The sequence below is a fragment of the Oncorhynchus gorbuscha genome, linkage group LG04 (assembly GCF_021184085.1).
Source record: "Oncorhynchus gorbuscha isolate QuinsamMale2020 ecotype Even-year linkage group LG04, OgorEven_v1.0, whole genome shotgun sequence".
NCBI classification, from domain to species: Eukaryota; Metazoa; Chordata; class Actinopteri; order Salmoniformes; family Salmonidae; genus Oncorhynchus; species Oncorhynchus gorbuscha.
In genome coordinates this window covers 28,069,971-28,095,358 of record NC_060176.1, presented here as the reverse complement: position 1 = coordinate 28,095,358, position 25,388 = coordinate 28,069,971, and the positions used below count along the sequence as shown (strand labels likewise).

The following is a 25,388-nucleotide window of genomic DNA, read 5'->3' as shown; positions in this document are numbered from 1 at the left end:
GATGAAATTGACTTTCCGTAATTCTGTTACCTGGTGTAAATCCACTTCACTAACTGTAGTTAAATAAGCAAAATAGAGTCCATGTGTCATGTCATGGCCAGCTGACACCCCATTATTTCTGCAGACATCCTTGAATCTTAATTCAGAGCAGATATTTAACAACATTTTCAGAAAACGTGGACACAGAAAGCAGGGAGATTTTATTTGAAGTCTGTTAACAAACCTTGCATCTACACAGTTCTTTCAGTAAATGTGTTTTGAAACGATTCCAGTGTAAATTATTAAAAGTAGTCCTTGTGCATAGAGTTGTAGCCTGTGGTTTGTTAAACTTTGAAACAAATAGTTTTTATTTGACATACCTTCAAGTTAAAAATCTGAATCTCAGCGCAAATCCGAGTCCATGGAATTGCCCAGCAGCAACCAGGAACAGAGCTGTTCTATTGCGCCACAGGGTAGAAAAAAATCAAAGTGATTGGGTGGAGTCGACACGACCTACTTACTGTACAGTCATAGACTCCAGTGGACTAACTACTCATTAGTTTAGCATTTTGCGCTTCGCCCTGTCTGGTTTGGACTATCGAAGGAATCCCTGAAAAATAGTGTTCGGAATGAAAACGACAGAAAACTAGTTTTACACATCTATATCTATTATTTTGGACACATCAACGCCTTGCTACTTGTAACAACACAGCCGCAGGTAGGTAGCTTGTTACTTTGTAGCTAACACATTAGCGTGTTCGACAGCGAACGTTAGAATCCAAACAGTTTCTGTGAATTGTAAGGCAATATATTTAATTATTTATTGTTTTAGTGATACAAAGCAGGGTTAACATGTCAATTTGAACGTTTTACTGCGGGGAAATTATTGTTGTCTAGTTAGCATGTAGGCTATGTTAGCTCACAGGAACACAGCAATTCTATTTTCTTTGTGAATCGGAGATATGTAGTCAGCTGCTGAGATTAGGTATGCCAAATATTCTTTCGGATAGGGATAGTGAACTAGATTCAGCCGCGGGACGATTGTTTTTATTGAAGAGATTGTCAGGGGCCGGAACATAATTACAAATAATTCGTAGACTGCAAATATTTCTAATCGTTATGAAATTTGTATACGGCCACATACAGTGCCTTCCAAAGTATTCAGACCCTTTGCAATTCTTTACATTTAATTGTGTTACAAAGTGGGATTAAAATATCTAAAAAAAAAATCTTTGGGGGGGAGTAAATACACAATTCACAACTAAAATATAGTCCTCGCATAAGTATTCAATCCCTTTGTTTAGGCAATTTTAAATTAGTTCTGGAGTTAAATGTGCCTTAACAAATCACAAGGTTACATGGACTCTGTGTGAAATAATAGGGGTTGACATTTTTTTAAATGACTTAACTCTTGCTCTGTCCCCCATACATACATCTGTAAGGTCCCTCAATCAATTATTGAATTTCAAGCGCACATTAAACTACAAAGACCAGAGAGCTTTCTGAAAGCATCATGAAGAAGGGTAGTGATTGGTAGATCGATAATAATAACGAATCAGACATTATATATCTCTTTAAGCATGGTTACAGTTTTAATATTGCTGTGGATTATATATTAAACCACCCAGACACATCAAAGATACAGTCCTCCTTCTGAACTGAGCTGCAATCAGGAATGAAACTGCCCAGCGATGTATGTTACCCTGACCTAAATAACAGAGTGAAAAGAAGAATATCAATATTCCAAAACCTGTAGCCTAGTGGTTAGAGCTTTGGACTAGTAACCGGAAGGTTGCAAGTTCAAACCCCGGAGCTAACAAGGTACAAATCTGTCGTTCTGCCCCTGAACAGGCAGTTAACCCACTATTCCTAGGCCCTCATTGAAAATAAGAATTTGTTCTTAACTGACTTGCCTAGTTAAATAAAGGTAAAATAAAAATACTGCAAAAAAAGCCTTATGTTTCAGGCAAATCCAACACATCACTGAGTAACTGCCTCCATATTTTCAAGCATGGTGGTGCCTGCATCATGGTATGGGTATGCTTGACATTGGCAAGTACTGGGGGAGAGGAATTAACTTTTCAGCAGGACAATAGCCTACAACACAAGGTCAAATCTACACCGGAGTTGCTTACCAAGAAGACAGAGAATGTTCCTGAGTGGTCAAGTTAGATATGTAATGGGTTGCACAATCGTGGATTGATTTAAAAACCAATAGAAGAATCATAAAATGTATTCTAAAACTCACAGGAAGCCAGTGCAGAGACTTTAAAACCGGTGTAATGTGTGCTCTCAGTCTGGTCATGTTCAGTACCCATGCTGCAGCATTCTGTATGTTTTTCAGTTGACCAATTTATTTCTTGGTTAGAACAGACGTGAGATCATTACAGTGCTTGTAATAAAAGCAACGATGAGTTTCTCTGTATCAGCCTGAGATAGAAACGGACACACCATGGCAATGTTCCTCATGTGGTAAAAAGCTATTTTCGTTACATTCCTAATGTGTGATTCAAAGTTGAGTTCAGAATCTAAAATTAGTTTTATACCTGGTGTTTTATCTTTATTGCCTGTGAATTAAATGCGGCCAGATTCTCTCTCTGTGCTTTGGCTCCAATATTAAGCACTTTGGTCTTGTTTTAGCTGAAGGAAGTTGTGAGCCATCTAAGTATTTAAATCACTAATATAGTCTAATTTATCTGTGGAGCTAAAATCCTCTGTTGACCCAGAAATGTGAAGTTGTGTATCGTCTGTGTAGCAGTGAAAATCAATGCCGTGCTTTCTGCTGCCAAGGGGTAACATATAAACCGAACAGTAAAATATAGCAAGACTTAAAAATATTGCTGTCTAGCCATGATCCCTAACATCTTGACAGAGATCGAAGAATTTTGAAATGGGCAAATATTGCACAATCCAGAAGCTCTTCTAGACTTACCCAAGAAGACTCACAACTGTAATCAATGCAAAAGGTGTTTCTAACATGTAGTGATTCAGGGCGCTGAATACTTATGCAACCACTATATTTTAGTTTTTTCATTTCTATTGATCGAAAATTACAATTAAATGCATTTTAATCCCACTAGGTAACACAATGAAATGTGAAGAAATCCAAAGTTTCTGAATATTTGGGGCTCCCGAGTGGAGTAGCGGTCTAAGGCACTGCATCTCAGTGCTAGAGGCGTCACGACAGACCTTGGTTAGATTCCAGGCTGTATCACAACTTGCCATGATTGGGAGTCCCATAGGGCGGGGCGCACAATTGGCCCGGCGTCATCTGGGATAGGGTTTCGCCGGGGTAGGCCATCATTGTCAATAAGAATTTGTTCCTAATTGACTTGCCTAGTTCAATAAAAATGAATACTTTTGCAAGGCACAATATATCTCTATAATGCGTGGTGATATTTTGGAACAGATTTCCAAAATTAAAATCCATTGGAACTGATTTGGTGTATGAGAACTTGGGGGTCAACTAAAATCACATGCCGGTCCGCCAGTTGAGGAACCCTGCTTTAGAACATGGTTTATATTCCAACTTATTGTTGTTAGTTCTTTGTTATGTAGCCTATTTTGTATGACAGTTTGCATGTCGTTCAAAGGCTATAATTATAATTTATGGAGTTTCAATTAGGTATTTCAATTGAATTTTCTACATCCCCATCAAAATAAATTTGTTTGGAATCGTTGACAAACTATTGTACACTACAATAAATATGGTGCCAGATATTTGCAAAATACCCCAAAACCCATGCATTAATTGTTTTTATTTATCATTAATCTAATTAATAATAGTTTGACTAAACACAGGCCTATAGCCAATATAAAAGCATACAAATGATGAAAGAAACCATATTCATTCAAGTCCAAAACATGCCCTGAACTGAAAGGGTTCAAAGCATTTAAATACTTTAATGATCTGTCATGCACAGGAGACAAGTCAGTGACTACTCATAGGCTCATAAACAATTTCAGACAGGTGTGGTGTGTCTGGAGCATGTCTGGTTGTCAGTGGTCTTGTATTGAGCGCTAGACGATTCCATTAAGGTTCAAGGAAAAAGGTGATTTCAGTGTTCAAAATGTGAACATTTGCAAAGCTGTGATCAAGGCAAAGGGGGGCTACTTTGAAGAATCTCAATTTTTTTTTTATTGTGATTAGTTTAACTCTTCTTTTGGTTACAACATGATTCCATATGTGTTATTTTATAGTTTTGATGTCTTCACTATTATTCTACAATGTAGAAAATAGTACAAATAAAGATAAACCCTTAAATGAGTAGGTGTGTCCAAACTTTTGACCTGTACTGTATGTTTTCAATGTGTTGAACCATGTATATTGAAAGAGACTTTATGATTTTGTATCTCAGATTTGGGATTTACGTTTGACCTCTTTAGTGTGTTGTGCTCCTCCTGTGCACATTGTTTTCTTTACTCAGCGACTCCGTTTATGTACATAATACAATGATGAGTTCCTGTCAAAGGTTTGTTTGAATTTAATTGACAGGGACACACTAATGGGGCCCACCCTAACAGATGGTGAACAGACACCGGGCAGGTTCAGTCGACAGACCCCCACACAAATATAGGCCTACACATGATGAAGTAACCTACATTGTTTACTAATGCCAAATGTAAGCATGGTGAACTTAATGAGTTGCTGCATATGGACTTCTCTATATGAGATGCCAGAAAAGTTATTCCACAAGAAATAGCTTTGGCTACTGTACGTTTAACATAATAAGATAATGTTATAGATACAGTGCCTTGCGAAAGTATTCGGCCCCCTTGAACTTTGCGACCTTTTGCCACATTTCAGGCTTCAAACATAAAGATATAAAACTGTATATTTTGTGAAGAATCAACAACAAGTGGGACACAATCATGAAGTGGAAGTGGATATTTCAAACTTTTTTTAACAAATCAAAAACTGAAAAATTGGGCGTGCAAAATTATTCAGCCCCCTTAAGTTAATACTTTGTAGTGCCACCTTTTGCTGCGATTACAGCTGTAAGTCGCTTGGGGTATGTCTCTATCAGTTTTGCACATCGAGAGACTGAATTTGTTTCCCATTCCTCCTTGCAAAATAGCTCGAGCTCAGTGAGGTTGGATGGAGAGCATTTGTGAACAGCAGTTTTCAGTTCTTTCCACAGATTCTCGATTGGATTCAGGTCTGGACTTTGACTTGGCCAATCTAACACCTGGATATGTTTATTTTTTAACCATTTCATTGTAGATTTTGCTTTATGTTTTGGATCATTGTCTTGTTGGAAGACAAATCTCCGTCCCAGTCTCAGGTCTTTTGCAGACTCCATCAGGTTTTCTTCCAGAATGGTCCTGTATTTGGCTCCATCCATCTTCCCATCAATTTTAACCATCTTCCCTGTCCCTGCTGAAGAAAAGCAGGCCCAAACCATGATGCTGCCACCACCATGTTTGACAGTGGGGATGGTATGTTCAGGGTGATGAGCTGTTACTTTTACGCCAAACATAACGTTTTGCATTGTTGCCAAAAAGTTCAATTATGGTTTCATCTGACCAGAGCACCTTCTTCCACATGTTTGGTGTGTCTCCCAGGTGGCTTGTGGCAAACTTTAAACAACACTTTTTATGGATATCTTTAAGAAATGGCTTTCTTCTTGCCACTCTTCCATAAAGGCCAGATTTGTGCAATATACGACTGATTGTTGTCCTATGGACAGAGTCTCCCAACTCAGCTGTAGATCTCTGCAGTTCATCCAGAGTGATCATGGGCCTCTTGGCTGCATCTCTGATCAGTCTTCTCCTTGTATGAGCTGAAGGTTTAGAGGGACGGCCAGGTCTTGGTAGATTTGCAGTGGTCTTATACTCCTTCCATTTCAATATTATCGCTTGCACAGTGCTCCTTGGGATGTTTAAAGCTTGGGAAATCTTTTTGTATCTAAATCCGGCTTTAAACTTCTTCACAACAGTATCTCGGACCTGCCTGGTGTGTTCCTTGTTCTTCATGATGCTCTCTGCGCTTTTAACGGACCTCTGAGACTATCACAGTGCAGGTGCATTTATACGGAGACTTGATTACACACAGGTGGATTGTATTTATCATTGTTAGTCATTTAGGCCAACATTGGATCATTCAGAGATCCTCACTGAACTTCTGGAGAGAGTTTGCTGCACTGAAAGTAAAGGGGCTGAATAATTTTGCACGCACCACTTTTTCAGTTTTTGATTTGTTAAAAAAGTTTGAAATATCCAATAAATGTTGTTCCACTTCATGATTGTGTCCCACTTGTTGTTGATTCTTCACAAAAAAATACAGTTTTATATTTTTATATTTGAAGCCTGAAATGTGGCAAAAGGTCGCAAAGTTCAAGGGGGCCGAATACTTTCGCAAGGCACTGTATTACCTTTTATAACATGATTCTAAATATATTATTTGCCGCATGAATCAAATATGCACTCTCACAGTATAAGACCGTAATGGTCAGATCATGCAGCATGAGAACGCATGATGCTGCTGTGATCACTGTTATGGTGAATATAAGCCCATTCAAAATGTTCAGTACAGCAGCCTCGTTACATTGCTTTTCTACAAACAATGGAATTCTCCAGTTGGAACATTATTGAGCATTTATGATAAAAAAATCCTAAAGATTTGTTCTATACTTAGTTTGACAAGTTTCTTCGACCTGTAATATAACTTTTTGAACTTTTCGTCCGCCTGGACCTAAACGCGCGTTTGAATTTGTTTACCAAACACCCTAACAAAAGAAGCTATTTGGACATAAATGATGGACATTATCGAACAAAACAAACATTTATTGTGGAACTGTGATTCCCGGGAGTGCATTCTGATGAAGATCATCAAAGGTAAGTGAATATTTATAATGCTATTTTTGACTAATGTTGACTGCGCAACATGGCAGATATTTATTTTGGCTGGTTTGGGCTCTGAGCACCGTACTCAGATTATGCTTTTTCCGTAAAGTGTTTTTGAAATCTGACACAGCGGTTGCATTAAGGAGAAGTGTATCTAAAGTTCCATGCATAACACTTGAATTTTCATCAACATTTATAATGAGTATTTCTGGGAATTCATGTGCCTCTCTGCACAATCACCGCATGTTTTAGAACTACTGAATGTAATGCACCAATGTAAAATGAGCTTTTTGAAATATAAATATGCACTTTATCGAACAAAACATACATGTATTGTGTAACATGAAGTCCTATGAGTGTCATCTGATGAAGATCATCAAAGGTTAGTGATTAATTTTTATCTCTTTGTGCTTTTTGTGACTCCTCTCTTTGGCTGGAAAAATGGCTGGGTTTTTCTGTGGCTTGGTGGTGACCTAACATTATCGTTTATGGAGCTTTCGCTGTAAAGCATTTTTGTAATCAGACACTGTGGCTGGATTAACGAGAATTTTAACTTTAAAATGGTGCCTAATACTTATATGTTTGAGAAATTTGATTTATGAGATTTCTGTTGATTTGTATTTGGCGCCCTGCAATTTCATTGGCTGTTGGTGAAAATAGGGAAAACCCCAATGGGGATGAATTATTTTGCAAGGCACTGTAAAAAGTGGTGGTGTACGGACTGTAGTTGATCCGTGATCCGTACGGATCACCCCCCATGGTTCGGCACGCATTTGAACCGCAAATCAATTGCAAAGTTTAACCATCATCGTGTGAAATACAGTTTTACTGCCTCTGTCACTTTTTAAAGTAATAATTGCCTACATTTCAATGCAGAGTTGCAGTGAAAAGTTAAAGATAATAGATGCGTGTTGTGTTTTGCTCTGAAGCCTGAAGTTTGATTAAAATTTTTTTAAGCAGTTGTGTTGCAAAGAATAAAACAGAGCAGTGACAGCCATGGCTAGCGGAGGAGCTGAAGTACTGGAAAAGCCTCCCTCTTCATTTAAGTCATGTATGGGAGCATTTTGGCTTCACTGTCAAATATGATGACGGAAGAAGGGTGGTGGACAACACCACTACGGTGTGGAGGCGTTGTGCCACAAGAAAGGTGTATGATCGTGGAAATACATCGAGCATGGCGACACATTTAAAGCATCATCTCCCTAGTGTGTCAGTGACAGTAGAAAACTCAGCCAAGATGCAACAACTTCTCCCCGCTGCATTTAAGCAGTCCTCTGCTGCAGAATCAGACTGGGCTAAAGCCATCATCACATCTATTGATGTTTATCGCTGCAGACATGAGGCTCTGTTGTGGAAAATGAAGGGTTTAAAAATATGGTGAAAGTGCTTGAGCCATGCTATGAAATGCCCCTCACACACCCACTTCAGTATGAAGATCATGCCAGATCTTTATGAACAGGAAAAGATAAATTGTCGAAAAATTATCCAAGGCATCCTCTGTTGCCCTCACCACAGACGGGTGGACCTCCAGGGCAATGGAAAGCTATGTCAGTGTGACTGCTCACTACACCACAGAGGAGTGGGAGATGCGAAGTCCGGTGCTACAGGCACGAGAGTCACACAGTGACAAATCTGTCACAGGTACTGCTCAGAGCAGTAGCAGAGTGGAAGCTAGAGAGGCCCAATAGCAATATCCCAATCACCACAGATAATGCCAAAAACCAAGTAAATGCAGTGATTGAAGCTGGACTGGGGCCACAGATAGCTTGCTTTGCACATGTGATCAATTTAGCATCCCAATGGGGAATCTCAGTGAACCAGATGGACCGCCTTTTTGGGAGGATCAGGAAGGTGGTTTCCTTTTTCCACCGACGCATAACAGCCGCTCATGTGCTTAAGACCAAGCAATAAATTCTACAGCTACCAACCCACAAGCTCATACACGATGTCATAACAAGATGGAACTCCACTTATGACATTTTGGAGCAGCAGGCAGCTGTATACTCTGCACTGACAGACAAGACCCTGAAAAGAAAGTAAAGACATCATCACCTTGTCTAAGGATGACGTGAAAGTGGCAGAGGAGGTCATCCAGGTCCTCAAACCCCTCAAAACGATTACAACTCTATTGAGCACTGAAACTGCACCGTCTGTGTCCATGATCCTACCTCTGAAAACAAGGATTCTACAATCCATGGCCCCAAGTGAGGACGACGGCACCATCACTAAAGATGTCAAGGCTGCCATTATAGAGAGGACCTGAACCCCAGGTACCCCCGTAATGTACAGGACTACCTTCATAGATCTACTGCACTGGGTCCAAGGTTAAAGTCCCTGTCTCACCTAGACCCTGCCCTACACCAGAGGACATACAGTGATCTTTCTTAACACTGAGATTGTGGCCACTGAAGAGGTTAAAAAAAATGAGTGAATTACTTAAATATACTGCAGTCTAATCTTAGTCTATGCTATTGCTATTAGCATCATCCATTTTTGATTTGGAATAGTAATAATGTTTTTTATTAAATGTTATTACCACAATTATAGTTCTATGAAAAATACTTTGAAGTTATAAGCTCAAGTCTGCTTTGCTTTCTTTTTTTTGATGTGGACACAGGTTATTTTTAGTTCACTATTGTTCAAAGGAAGAAGGTATCATTGCCTCATTGCACTTTAATTTAACAGAGTATTGACTGTTTTAAGATTTTTTTTAAACATTGAAAAGTTCCTCGCTTTAAGTGTTCTTTAAGTAATAAATGGAAAGCAAAGTTATATTTGTCTCCCTTTCTTTTTGCTGATCTGAAAAATTAGCCGATTTGTGACTCAAAACCGTGATAAGATCCGAACCGTGAGTTTTATGATCCGTTGCACCACTAGTAAAAAGCATGTTAAACATCCTTCCTCCAATTAAGTTTTTATTTGAGAATTGCCAGAACAATCTGTGATAGCAAAAAATAGGCTTATTCTGTGTCTGGGGAACTGGCCCTAAAAGAAACAACAACAGATATAAGGTTAACTATTTGAACCTTTCAAACCCACCTCTCTCTTTCTCCTGCAGCATGGGGGCACCAGCGACAGCGTACGACGAGAAGAAGGAAACATGCGGGACCGTCTGTCTGAAGTATCTCCTATTCACATTCAACTTCCTCTTCTGGGTGAGTCTGTCTGCCTGCATGTGACTTTCATGCTGGGAGGACAACTCCTCTGAGATATATGGGTTTTTGTATCTTTCTGGTGTCCACAGACCAACACAACACCACCAGGCATTCCATCCCACATTGCCTATCACACAACTATCACACAACACACAACATCCCAGATCGCTAGACTGAACGGCTAGTCTGCCACACTGTGGGAGATGGCAGCTGTCCTAATACAGATCTCAGAAAAGATGTCTGCTAATGCAAACCTAATAATCTAGCCCTCCTAGGCTGCTACATATGCTCAAATACATGTTTTCCCCTAAAAACTTGTAACATTACTTATTCTTATCCCTTGTGCAAATATTCTACAGCTATGTCTCGCTGTCCAGACCTCACTGGTGCAGGAAACTCTCTGATAGCCCAGAATATTTTTTACAATGTTGCAAGTTCCTTGAAGACCGGCCATGCGTAGCCAATGTGATTTATAGGATATTTATTTTTATCAGGATATTTTCTACCTGCAGTCTGCAATGTTTTTATTTGTTGGCTTTATATGTAGGCTATTTTTACATATTGGAAATGGCAATAGAAATTACTTTTAAGATTTGAATCGTTTTCATTTAAGATTTTGATTAACACGTCATTGATAGGATTTTGATTAACACATCATTGATAGGATTTTGATTAACACATCATTGATTTTGAGATATGAAGACTTTATTACAAAATAAATGAAAGTGTACTACTAAAATGTGCATATGAAAATCATAACTTGCACGCAGATAAGTAGAAATTGTACGATAACTTGGCACTCCAAATGGAAAAGGTTGCAGACCGCTGGTGTATCCTGTTACCGACAACTTTAGGAGCTTAATGGCGCAATCTTTGAAGAGCAGTGGGAGGAGAAAGGTCGGGAACAGCCTTGCAGTATATAAACAACAGCATGACTGACTGTTTGTGTATATTTCACAGACTGACTGTCATTCACATTGAGTGTATAGCCGCCCATCTCCTCTGCTCCCTTCTTAGTGAATGAATGACCTTGCATTACAAGGAGATCAGTAGCTGTGTAAGTGATTGAGTTGGCACGAGGACACATTTTTTTGGTGCAGTGCTGCAACATCTGCTGATGTACAAGTGTAAATGTAGTATATGGTCTATTTAACTGCTTTTCATCATATTCAAACTGTGGATGGTGATGTATTTTCTAAGTTGATTTAGGCCTGTAATGTTGTGTTTAAAGTAGAATACACACCAAGTACTGCCATCTTCATTAACATCATGGGAACAGTTCCACAGTGCTTAATACTGCATAAGGATGATTGCCTATAAGAATTGAAGGTGGCAGTGGTTCATTTGTTTCCCACTGTAGGTGGTGGGCTGCAGCAAGCTATCTGCTTTAGTTTTGAGATTATCGATCTATGTCAAGGGAGGAAGTGGTTTTTACTTATTTGTAGGGCTCACCCCATTTAGTCGGCTGGTCAATTGTTTGGTCAATAGGCTGTTGGTCGACCAAGATTTCTTTAGTCGGGCAGTAGTGGACTGATCCATTGTGGAGGCCATGGGGATGGCATAGTCCTTCAGTCTGAGACGTGCTACTGAAATTGTACAGTTCAAGTCGGAAGTTTACATACACTTAGGTTGGAGTCATTAAAATTTGTTTTGCAACCACGCCACTCATTTCTTGTTCACAACTATAGTTTTGGCAAGTCGGTTAGGACATTTACTTTGTGCATGACACAAGTAAGTTTTCCAACATTTGTTTACAGACAGATTATTTCACTTAATTCACTGTGTCACAATTCCAGTGTGTCAAAAGTTTACATACACTAAGTTGACCGTGTCTTTAAACAGCTTGGACAGTTCCAGAAAATTATGTCATGGCTTTAGAAGCTTCTGATAGGCTAATTGAGATCATTTAAGTCAATTGGAGGTGTTCCTGTGGATGTATTTCAAGACCTACCTTCAAACTCGGTGCCTCTTTGCTTGACATTGTGGGAAAATCAAAAGAAATCAGCCAAGACCTAAGAGAAACAATTGTAGACATCCACAAGTCTGGTTCATCCTTGGGAGCAATTTCAAAATGCCTGAAGGTACCACGTTCATCTGTACAAACAATAGTATGCAAGCATAAACACCATGGAATCACGCAACTGTCATACCACTCAGGAAGGAGAAGCGTTCTGCCTCCTAGAGATGATTGGTGTGAAAAGTGCAAATCAATACCAGAACAACATCAAAGGACCTTGTGAAGATGCTGGAGGAAACGGGTACAAAAGTATTTATATCCACAGTAAGTCCCATATTGATAAAACCTGAAAGGCCTCTCAGCAAGGAAGAAGCCACTGCTCCAAAACCGGTATAAAAAAGCCAGACTACGGTTTGCAACTGCACATGGGGACAAAGATCGTACTTTTTGGAGAAATATCCTCTGTTCTGATGAAACAAAAATAGAACTGTTTGGCCATAATGACCTTCGTTATGTTTGGAGGAAAAAGGGGAGGCTTGCAAGCTGAAGAACACTGTCCCAACTGTGAAGCACGGCTTTGGCAGCATCATGTTGTGGGGGTGGTTTGCTGCAGGAGGGACTGGGGCACTTCACAAAATAGATGGCATCATGAGGTAGAACGATTATGTGGATATATTGAAGCAACATTTACATTTACATTTACATTTAAGTCATTTAGCAGACGCTCTTATCCAGAGCGACTTACAAATTGGTGCATTGGTGCATTCACCTTATGACATCCAGTGGAACAGCCACTTTACAATAGTGCATCTAAATATTTTAAGGGGGGGGGGGGGGGGGGTGAGAAGGATTACTTTATCCTATCCTAGGTATTCCTTAAAGAAGAATACCTAGACAAGACGTTAGTCAGGAAGTTCAAGCTTGGTCACAAATGGGTCTTCCAAATGGACAATGACCTCAAGCATACTTCCAAAGTTGTGGCAAAATGACTTAAGGACAACAAAGTCAAGGTGTTGGAGTGGTCATCACAAAGCTCTGACTTCAATTGTATATAAATTTGTGGGCAGAACTGAAAAAGCGTGTGCGAGCGAGGAGGCTAACAAACCTGACTCAGTTACACCAGCTCTGTCAGGAGGAATGGGCCAAAATCCGCCCAATTTATTGTGGGAAGCTTGTGGAAGGCTATCCAAAACGTTTGACCCAAGTTAAACAATCTAAAGGCAATGCTACCAAACAGTAATTGAGTGTATGTATACTTCTGACCCACTGGGAATGTGATGCAAGAAATAAAAGCTGAACTAAATAATTTTCTCTATTCTGCCATTTCACATTCTTAAAATAAAGTGGGCATCCTAAGACAGGGAATTTTTACTATGATTAAATGTCAGGAATTGTGAAAAACTGAGTTTAAATGTATTTGGCTAAGGTGTATGTAAACCTCTGACTTCAACTGTGTATGGTTATATTACATAAGAACAACTGTGCAACACTAATACATTTACATTTACATTTAAGTAATTTAGCAGACGCTCTTATCCAGAGCGACTTACATAAAAATACTATGTTTTTTTAACAAATGCTCTTTCTCCCCTCGTTGGATAGTGGTCGCTGTCCTCAATTCAGGAACACATTAGTCTTTTGTTGAATTGGTGTCTTTTCCTAGACCATGTTGCATTGTGGATAATAGCAAAGTTGACCAGCATATTGGTGTTAAGAACAATGCGGCGGAGGCAGCAGCAGAATGAGTACATGAGAAAACAGCCCTTGCCTTATTGTCTAAGAAAAGTGAAGATAGAGGAATTCCCAACTTTATTAGGTCGATAATCAATAGCCTAACTGTTTAATGTGGCTGGTCTTTATAAATCATCAATAAATCTACATAAATAAGACAGATCCTGCTTCTGTTGCCTGTTTGAGTGTTTGGTTAATAGCCTACTGATTCCGTGAGCACCAAGCATCATGCAATGAATGACAAGCTATAACCTGCAGTTATTCTAGCCCCGTAGTTATTCTAACATCCCTGTGTTTTCAGAGAAATATCTGCGTTTGACAGGTGTTGCTCACGGTTTGCGCAAGATAACAACTGATTCGATAAATCGAACTATGCTGTGCATAAGCTATATATGAATGGCCTATATGTAGCCTATCAATTCTCAAAGTGAATGCTTTTGTTTGTTTTATGTGCGTATGAATTGAATATTAGCAAATGTACCAGTGAAAAATATTGAGCCTAATTAATGCAACCCTTGCTGTTATTAATAGATCGTTAAGCAGCATACAACTGACCTAAACGTTTGGAAATGATAAGTAAACTTTCTCATCCATAGCCTAAAAGCAATCAAATCAATTGCTGGTTGGATTCCCTCTAGTCATTTGTGTGTCTTAATTATTTAGTTCAAGAGTGTGCTTAAAGCATCAGACAAGCTCAGTGAATATAGTTGATTTGGTTAAAACACATAGGAGTTGTCAATATATGGTAAAATACACGTTTAAAAATGTTGTGTAGTCGATTGGCAGCCGAGTACTAAACTGTAAACCAATCAAGCATTGCATTGTGTACTATCCATGGTACTATCTCTGCTGAAAACATCTGCCAATCACGTTATCCATGCTCGAGAGTTATCTCCCGCCGACTTCTCAGGTAAAGTATTTTTTATTTGATGGGTTCAAAAAATCAGACATTGAATATCCCTTTGAGTATGGTAAAGTTTTTTATTTATTTTATTGAATCCAAAACATACAATCTACTTGCAGTGAAGCCACCCAACAACTACAACAACTAGCATGTTAAATGTATTAATTACACTTTGGAAATTGTGTCAATACACCCAGTCACTAGAAAGATACAAGTGTCTTTCCTAACTCAGTTGCCGGTGAGGAAGGAAACCACTCAGGGATTTCACCAGGCCAATGGTGACTTTAAAACAGTTACAGAGTTTTAATGGCTGTGATAGGAGAACTGACAATGGCTTAACAAAATTATAGTTACTCTGACGAAGGTGATTCTAACATGTCTTGATTCAGGGATGTGAATACTTGTCTAAATGAGATTTCCATATTTAATTTTCAATAAATTTGCAAAGATTTCTAAAATCATGCTTTCACTTTCATTATTTAATCCATTTTGAATTCAGGCTGTAACACAAAATGTGGAACAAATAAAGGGGTATGAATATTTTCTGAAGGTACTGGGGCTTTATCACTAGCTAGCATGTCATTCAGGGACAAGGACCATTTCAGATATCAGTCTATACCAAGTAATAATTTAGGACTGTCAAATTTCATTCATACTGACAAATAAGAAAAAAACACATTATCCCTGTCAATAGTTGGAGTAGGATGATTTCAGGATCTTCATTTTCTAACTCCAACTACATTCCTTTGCTGTCATGGTTTATTGTATTCATTCTTGTCTCACTTTTTCTCACATAATCTATTCAGCTCTCATGTGTCCTGCTCCCAGAGATCAACCAAGTACTATTCACTAAGCATGAGCTGATTCACTCACCTGTGAGGAGAACCATCTTACTGCAATTTGAACTTGCCCTGCCGTCACTATTTAGACATTGGGATGACATATGCATTTGCATGTTGTCTATTTTCTGGGTTTTGTCTGACAGTCTAGTGCGTTTAGATTTGAAGAACACCAACTACAGATACACGTACGTGCCTGTTTGAGCATTTCAAAGACTGAATTCAGTTTAACAGATGACAAATAGATTATTTTACTATTGTAACATGCCTTGGTGAGAATTCTATTGTTCCCATCAGGTGCACAGGTTTTTGCCAAGAGTGTGCAAAGCTGTCATCAAGGGAAAGGGTGGTTACTTTGAAGAATCTCAATTGTAAAATATTTTTGGATTTGTTTAACACTTTTTTTGGTAACTACATGATTCCATATGTGTTATTTTGTAGTTTTGATGTCTTCACTATTATTCTACAACGTAGACATACAATGTAGACCAAAAGGAAAACCCTGGAATGAGTAGGTGTGTCCAAACTTTTGACTGGTACTGTATGTTATGGAAAACATGTCTCACACGCAGTCATAGTTAGTAGAATAAGGAATGGGTTGGCAAGATTTTGGCAGTGTCAACTTTTAGAATGTTAGTCGGAAAGTTATTCATTTAAAACACCTAAATATACTCGCATTGAGTATGGTTACATGAACACAATAATAGTGCGAATAGTCAGATTATTATAATTTAGATTTAAACATTTACATGCTTTGCCAGCAGAACGATTTCCTTAATCCTGTTTACATGGACACGTCTGAAATCAGAAACGTTCTACCAATACGACCATGTTATTTTTGTGAAGAATATTTGATTCTTGAGTTCAGACATGTATAAAGTTTATGTGAAAACTATTTCTAAGATGCATACTTTCAGTTTTTCTGTACTCACTTCACTTGTGCTAAAAGAAGCTCCCAGTGCTTGTGCTCGAACATACGCAGATCAAATACACCGCTATTACTCTGATTAAGGCATCTACATGTCTTAATAATTCGAAAGATTGCTCAGAAAAACACGTTTTAATCAGCACATGCTTACTTCGATTAAGACCGTATGCCGATTTTAAGATAAGCAGAGTGAGGTGTTTACATGACTAATGCCATAACCAGCCTACTGCCATAATCCGTTTAGTATCAAATTATTTGTGTGCATGTAAGCGTACTCATTCAATGAACATTTAGTATTTGATACTTAAACAGTAGTTTTCTAGCTGCTTTTTCGTATAATCCTACAGGGTCTTTATCATTCTCTATTCCTTATATTCCAATGCATCCAACATTATGCATGTCCACCATGGTATTGGTTAGCTGCTATTTGAGGACTCATCTGGTTTAGAAATCAAACTCAGGTTATTGCAGAGCCCATTGTACAACAATTTTTAGAAAATATTTTATTGCATGGTATTCTATATGTATTGGCTAATATGCTTATGCAGTTGTCATTTTTTTAAACCTCCATTCTAACCAGTGGTATAAAGATACTTTGAAGTACTACTTAAGTCATTTTTTGGGGTATCTGTACTTTACTCTTTATATTTTTGACAACTTTTACTTCACTACATTCCTAAAGAAAATGATGTACTTTTTACTCCATGCATTTTCTCTGAGATTGAAAAGTACTCATTACATTTTGAATGCTTAGCAGCCAGAACAATAGTAAAATCCATGCACTTATCAAGAAAACATCCCTACTGCCTCTGATCTGGTGGACTCCCTTAACACACATGCTTAGTTTGTAAATTATGTCTGAGTGTTGGAGTGTATCCCTGGCTATCCATAAATAATAAAAACAAGAAAATGGTGCTGTCTGGTTTACTTAATATAAGGAATTTGAAATGATTTATACTTTTTACTTTTGATACTTAAGTATACATAAAACCAAACACTGTTAGATTTTTACTCAAGTCATACTTAAGTGATTTTCTGTTAAGGTATCTTAACTTTTTCTTAAGTATAACAATTGGGTACTTTTTCCACCACTGACTCTAACATGCAGTGCCCCTTCACTTTTTCCACATTTTGTTACATTACAGCCTTATTCTAAAATGGACTAAATAACATTTTGCCCATCAAACTACATAAAATACCCCAGCAAAAATAGGTTTTTAGATTTTTTTTCAAATGTATAAAAAAATAAAAACTGATCACATTTACGTAAGTATTCAGACCCTTCACTCAGTACTTTGTTGAAGCACCTTTGGCAGCGATTACAGCTGCCTTGGGTATGACGCTACAAGCTTGGCACACCTGTATTTGGGGAGTGTCTCACATTCTTCTCTGCAGATCCTCTCAGGCTCTGTCAGGTTGGATGGGGAGCGTCGCTGCACAGCTATTTTCACGTCTCCAGAGATGTTCGATCGTGTTCAAGTCTGACCTCAGGCCGGGCCACTCAAGGACATTCAGAAACTTGTCCACTCCTGTGTTGTCTTGGCTGTGTGCTTAGGGTCATTGTCCTGTTTGAAAGGTGATCCTTCGTCCCAGTCTGAGGTCCTGAGAACTCTGGATCTCTCTACTTTGCTCCGTTCATCTTTCCCTTGATCCTGACTGCCTCCCAGTCCATGCCGCTGAAGAACATCCCCACAGCATGATGCTGCCACCACCATGCTTCAACATAGGGATGGTGCCAGGTTTTCTCCAGATGTCATGCTTGGCATTCAGGTCAAAGAGTTCAATCTTGGTTTCATCAGACCAGAGAATCTTGTTTCTCATGATCTGATCTCATATGCCTCTTACTGAGGAGGGGCTTCCGTCTAGCCACTCTATAAAGGTCTGATTGGTGGAGTGCTGCAGAGATGGTTCTCCCATCTCCTTGACCAAGGCCCTTCTCCCCCAATTGCTCAGTTTGGCTTGACGGCCAGCTCTGGGACGGTTCTTGGTGGTTCCAAACGTCTTCCATTTAACAATGATGGAGGCCACTGTGTTCTTAGGGACCTTCAATGCTGCAGAAATGTTTTGGTACCCTTCCCCAGTTCTGTGCCTCGACACAATCCTGTCTCGGAGCTCTACGGACAATTCCTTTGACTTAATAGCTTGGTTTTTGCTCTGATATGCGCTGTCAACTGTGGGACCTTATATTGACATATATATACACTGCTAAAAAAATAAAGGAAACACTCAAATAACACATCCTAGATCTGAATGAATGAAATATTCTTATTCAATACTTTTTTCTTTACATAGTTGAATGTGCTGACAACAAAATCACACACAAATTATCAATGGAAATCAAATTTATCAACCCATGGAGGTCTGGATTTGGAGTCACACTCAAAATTAAAGTGCAAAACCACACTACAGGCTGATCCAACTTTGATGTAATGTCCTTAAAACAAGTCAAAATGAGGCTCAGTAGTGGGTGTCGCCTCCACGTGCCTGTATGACCTCCCTACAACACCTGGGCATGCTCCTGATGAGGTGGCGGATGGTCTCCTGAGGGATATCCTCCCAGACCTGGACTAAAGCATTCACCAACTCCTGGACAGTCTGTGGTGCAACGTAGTGCTGGTGGATGGAGCGAGACATGATGTCCCTGATGTGCTCAATTGGATTCAGGTCTGGGGAACGGGCGGGCCAGTCCATAGCATCACTGCCTTCCTCTTGCAGGAACTGCTGACACACTCCAGCCACATGAGGTCTAGCATTGTCTTGCATTAGGAGGAACCCAGGGCCAACCGCACTAGCATATGGTTTCACAAGGGGTCTGAGGATCTCATCTCGGTACCTAATGGCAGTCAGGCTACCTCTGGCGAGCACATGGAGGGCTGTGCGGCCCCCCAAAGAAGTGCCACCCCACACCATGGCTGACCCACCGCCAAACTGGTCATGCTGGAGGATGTTGCAGGCAGCAGAACGTTCTCTACGGGGTCTCCAGACTCTGTCATTTCTGTCACATGTGCTCAGTGTGAACCTGCTTTCATCTGTGAAGAGCACAGGGCGCCAGTGGCGAATTTGTCAATCTTGGTGTTCTCTGGCAAATGCCAAACGTCTTGCACGGTGTTGGGCTGTAAGCACAACCCCCACATGTGGACGTCGGGCCCTCATACTACCCTCACGGAGTCTGTTTCTGACCGTTTGAGCAGACACATGCATATTTGTGGCCTGCTGGAGGTCATTTTTGCAGGGCTCTCGCAGTGCTCCACCTGCTCCTCCTTGCACAAAAGCAGAGGTTGCCCTCCTACGGCCTCCTCCATGTCTCCTGATGCACTGGCCTGTCTCCTGGTAGCGCCTCCATGCTCTGGACACTACGCTGACAGACACAGCAAACCTTCTTGCCACAGCTCGCGTTGATGTGCCATCCTGGATGAGCTGCACTACCTGAGCCACTTGTGTGGGTGGTAGACTCCATCTCATGCTACCACTAGAGTGAAAGCACCGCCAACATTCAAAAGTGAGCAAAACATCAGCCAGGAAGCATAGGAACTGAAGTGGTCTGTGGTCACCCCCTGCAGAACCACGCCTTTATTGGGGGTGTCTTGCTAATTGCCTATAATTTCCACCTGTCCATTTGCACAACAGCATGTGCAATTTATTGTCAATCAGTGTTGCGTGGACAGTTTGATTTCACAGAAGTGTGATTGACCTGGAGTTACATTGTGTTGTTTAAGTGTTCCCTTTTTATTTTTCTGAGCAGTGTATTATATATGCCAATCATCACGTCATGTCCAGTCAATTGAATTTACCCCAGGTGGAGTTACATTGTGTTGTTTAAGTGTTCCCTTTTTATTTTTCTGAGCAGTGTATTATATATGCCAATCATCACGTCATGTCCAGTCAATTGAATTTACCCCAGGTGGACTCCAATCAAGTTGTAAAATCATCTCAACGATGATCAATGGAAACAGGATGCACCTGAGCTCAATTTGAGTCTAATATCAAAGGGTCTGAATACTTGTGTAAATAAGGCACATTTTGAAAAACCTGTTTTCGCTTTGTCATTATGGGTTATAGTGTGTAGATTGAGGAAAACAACATGTATTTTGATCCATTTTAGAATAAGACTGTAACGTAACAAAATGTGTAAAAAGTAAAGAGGTCTGAATAATTTCCGAATGCTCTGTATATCTGGGTTTCTATGCTAATTATTTGATTGGATGTTTATTTAAGCCTCCAGCTAGTTCCTTGAAATCAGACAATCATGCCAAAGCATGATTCTTTATTGAATTCACTTACAGAGATAGCTAATGAAACGCTTGCTTCCTGAGCAGGCACATTGACATTTACAGTATTAGCTGGCTAGGCTAGTCTAGTCAACTGTAACATTGGCGAGCTTTCAATTGTTAACACTCCATATGATCAAGACCGTTCATATTGCATGCTGCATATTTCAAGTGCACTCGAAAATCGATATTTATCTCATTTCAGTCTTTGGAACTAACGTTAGATCCTGAAACACATCAGAGGCTGTGTTAACATCTTGGCTGCCTTCATCAAGAGGGGTATGTGCAGGAGTTCTAATTGGTTCCAAGTTTAGCAGTTTGCGAAATAACCTGAAGCCTTTTGAGATATACCTTCTCAAATGTACCTTTTTGCAAGAATTGAAGCTGACAACAAATTTTACAGTAATCATAAGAATATTTCATTGTCATAGCCAGCAGCATACCACCCTGCATACCATTGCTGGCTTGCTTCTGAAGCTAAGCAGGGTTGGTCCTGGTCAGTCCCTGAATGGGAGAACAGATGCTGCTGGAAGTGGTGTTGGAGGGCCAGTAGGAGGCACTCTTTCCTCTGGTCTAAAAAATATCCCAATGCCCCAAGGCGATTGGTGACTGCCCTGTGTAGGGTGCCGTCTTTCGGGTGGGACGTTAAATGGGTGTCCTGACTCTGAGGTCATTAAAGATCCCATGGCACTTATTGTAAGAGTAGCGGTGTTAACCCCGATGTCCTGGCTAAATTCCCAATCCAGCCCTCAAACCATCATGGTCACCTAATAATCCCCAGTTTACAATTGGCTCATTCATCCATCTCGTCTTAAACTATTCCCCAGGTCGTTGCTGTAAATGAGAACGTCTTCTCAGTCAACTTACCTGGTAAAATAACGGTTAAATAAAAAAATACAAATAACAAATACAAAAACTCAGCTCCTCCCAACTTCACTGTTTTCGGTGTCAGCCCACTACCTACTAGCCTGTGTGTCTAATTCTTCCTCTGTACTTTGTCCTCCCAGCTGGCGGGGGGCGTGGTGATGGCAGTGGGTATCTGGACGCTGGTGGAGAAGAGCGACTACATCAGCCTGCTCTCCTCCGCGACCTACGCCGCCTCCGCCTATATCCTAATCCTTGCCGGGGCCATCGTCATGGTGACTGGAGTGCTGGGCTGCTGCGCCACCTTCAAGGAGCAGAGGAGGCTGCTGAGAGTGGTAAGTGTTGACCCTCAATTTTGCACAGACGTTTGCATGAACACGCGTTCACGCATTCACTCACACGCACACATGGGTGACACAAGTGGAAACTCTGTCCCAACCAGGACGCAAACTCTCAATCCTCCACACTGTAACACAACATGAAACTGTTCTGCCTGCAGTTATGGAACCCTGACCTGTTCACCGGACGTGCTACCTGTCCCAGACCTTCTGTTTTCAACTCTCTAGAGACAGCAGGAGCAGTAGAGATACTCTTAATGATCGGCTATGAAAAGCCAACCTACATTTACTCCTGAGGGGCTGACTTGCTGCACCCTCAACAACTACTGTGATTATTATTATTTGACGGTGCTGGTCATTTATGAACATTTGAACATCTTGGCCATGTTCTGTTATAATCTCCACCTGGTACAGCCAGAAGAGGACTGGCCTCCCCTCATAACCTGGTTCCTCTCTAGGTTTCTTCCTAGGTTGTGGCCTTTCTAGGGAGTTTTTCCTAGCCCCCGTGCTTCTACACCTGCATTGCTTGCTGTTTGGGGTTTTAGGCTGGGATTCTGTACAGCACTTTGAGATATCAGCTGATGTAAGAAGGGCTATATAAATATACAATTAATTATTACATTGAGAGCTCTTTCCCAACAATGTAGTGATTAACTTCTTGCGTCGAGCCATCCCGGATCCTGGATCGTGACTACAGCCTCAAGCTCATTACCATAACGCAACGTTAACTATTCATGAAAATCGCAAATGAAATGAAATCAATATGCTAGCTCTCAAGCTTAGCCTTTTGTTAACAACACTGTCATCTCAGATTTTAAAAATATGCTTCTCAACCATAGCAAAACAAGCATTTGTTTAACAGTATTGATAGCTAGCGTAGGATTTAGCGTAGCATTTAGCGTTAGCATTCAGCAGGCAACATTTTCACAAAAACCAGAAAAGCATTCAGATAAAATAATTTACCTTTGAAGAACTTCGGATGTTTTCAATGAGGAGACTCTCAGTTAGATAGCAAATGTTCAGTTTTTCCTGAAAGATTATTTGTTTAGGACAAATCGCTCCGTTTTCTGCGTCACGTTTAGCTACAAAAAAACCCTGTATCCAGGATTGTGTAAATCTATCCGCAAGCTCATTAGCATAACGCAACGTTAACTATTCATGAAAATCGCAAATGAAATGAAATAAATCTATTTGCTCTCAAGCTTAGCCTTTTGCACTGTCATCTCAGATTTTTAAAAAAAGCTTCTCAACCATAGCAAAACAAGCATTTGTGTAACAGTATTGATAGCCTAGCATAGGATTATGCCTGACATTCAGCATGCAACATTTTCACAAAAAACAGAAAAGCAGTCAAATAAAATAATTTACCTTTGAAGAACTTCAGAGGTTTTCAATGAGGAGACTCTCAGTTAGATAGCAAATGTTCAGTTTTTACAAAAAGATTATTTGTGTTGACAAATCGCTCCGTTTTCTTCATCACATTTGGGTAAGACAAAACCCGAAAATTAAGTCATTAAAACGCAAACTTTTTTCCAAATTAACTCCATAATATCGACAGAAACATGGTAAACCGATGTTTAGAATCAATCCTCAAGGTGTTTTTCACATATCTATCGACGATAAATCCATCGTGGCAGTTGACTTTCTCTTCTGAAGAAATGGAACGGCGCATGGACCTAAAGATTACGCAATAATTTCGACACAGGACACCGGGCGGACACTTGGTAAATGTAGTCTCTTATGGTCAATCTTCCAATGATACGCCTACAAATACGTCACAAAGCTGCAGACACCCTGGAGAAATGACATAAAGGGCAGGCTCATTCCTGCGCATTCACAGCCATATAAGGAGACATTGGAACACAGCGCCTTCAGAATCTGGGGCATTTCCTGAATGAAACTTCATCTTGGTTTCGCCTGTAGCATTAGTTCTGGGGCACTCACAGATAATATCTTTGCAGTTTTGGAAACGTCAAGAGTTTTTTCCTTCCAAAGCTGTCAATTACATGCATAGTCGAGCATCTTTTCGTGACAAAATATCTTGTTTAAAACGGGAACGTTTTTTATCCAAAAATTAAGAGTGCCCCCTATATCGAAGAAGTTAATATTATATGTTTTATTTATTTCACCTTTATTTAACCAGGTAGGCCAGTTGAGAACAAGTTCTTATTTACAGCTGTGACCTGACCAAGATACAGCAAAGCAGTGCGGCACAAACAACAGCACAGAGTTACACATGGAATAATCAAACGTACAGTCAATAACACAAAAGGGGGAAAAAAGTCCATATACAGTGTGCGCAAACGGTGTGATGAGGTAAGGCAATAAATGGTAGTAATGCATCTAATCAATAATAATTGTGTGGTGTCAGTAATGGGTGTTTTGAGTATTTGCATGTGAGTAAGAGTGACAGTGAAGGTGTGTGTGTGTCTGAGTGGGTAGAGACCTGTGGATGGGCATAGTCAGTGTGGATAGGCTGTGGGAGAGGGAGAGCAGTAAGCTGTTAGCCATTTTAAGTCTTGTGCCCAGGGGATAGAAGCTGTTTACTAGCCTGTTGGTCTGTGCCTTGATGCATTGGTACTGCCTGCCGGATGGGAGCTTGGAGAACAGTTCATGTCTCAGGTGGCTGGAGTCTTTGGCAATTTTCTGGGCCTTTCTCAGACACCACCCGGCATGTACGTCCTGGATGAGTGGGAGCTTGGTCTTGCTGACGTGTAGAGAGAGGTATCCGATCTCCTCCTTGTAGGCTGTCTCATCGCCGATGGTGATCAGGCCTACCACCATCGTGTTGTCAGCAAACTTGATGATGGAGTTGTGTGTGGCCACACATTCGTGGGTAAACAGGGAGTACAGGAGGGCGCTAAGCACACAGCCCAGGGCAGCCCCATGTTGAGGGTCATAATGGCAGAGGTGTTGTTACCTACTCTCATCACCATCAGGAAGTCCAGGATCCAGTTGCGGAGGGAGGTGTTCAGTTCCAGGGTCCCAAACTTGGTGACGGGCTTGGAGGGCACTATGGTGTTGAAGTCGTAGTCGATGAACAGCATTCTCACATAGGTATTCCTTTTGTCCAGGTGGGAAAGGGCAGTGTGGAGTGTAATTGAGACTACATCTTCTGTAGACAAGCGGTATGCAAATTGGAGTGGGTTGTCTGGGATGATTGAGTTGATGTGTGCCACAGAAGGAAAGCAAGCTCGCAGAAGGAGAGAGCTCATAGGAGAGCACAGAAGGAGAGAGGGAGAGCTCACAGAAGGAGAGTACAGAAGGAGAGAGAGAGAGCTCATAGAAGGAGAGCACAGAAGGAGAGAGCTCGTCAAAGGAGACCACAGAAGGGGGGAGAGCGGGCTCACAAAAGGAGAGCACAGAAGTGGAGAGAGAGCTCACATAAGGAGAGCATAGAACGGTGAGAAAGAGCTCACAGAAGGTGAGCACAGAAGGGGAGAGTGTGCTCACAGAAGGTGAGCACAGAAGGGGAGAGTGTGCTCACAGAAGGTGAACACAGAAGGAGAGAGAGCTCTCGCATAAAGAGGGGTCTGGTATGAGCACAGTCCATTCTTCTGGGCAGAATTGACAGGGAGG

The 25,388-nt window shown here is 40.5% G+C and overlaps 1 protein-coding gene across 1 annotated transcript in view; it reads left to right on the top strand.

Moving 5' to 3' along the window:
• Positions 1 to 458: 458 nt before the first annotated feature.
• Positions 459 to 25,388, top strand: part of LOC124033935 (CD151 antigen-like) — a 42,615-nt gene continuing 17,685 nt past the window's right edge. The window contains exons 1-3 of the mRNA XM_046346429.1: positions 459 to 697; positions 9,884 to 9,980; positions 21,615 to 21,806. Of these exons, the coding sequence (XP_046202385.1) occupies positions 9,885 to 9,980; positions 21,615 to 21,806 (288 nt within the window). The 5' untranslated portion in view covers positions 459 to 697; position 9,884. The remainder of the gene's footprint in view (positions 698 to 9,883; positions 9,981 to 21,614; positions 21,807 to 25,388) is intronic.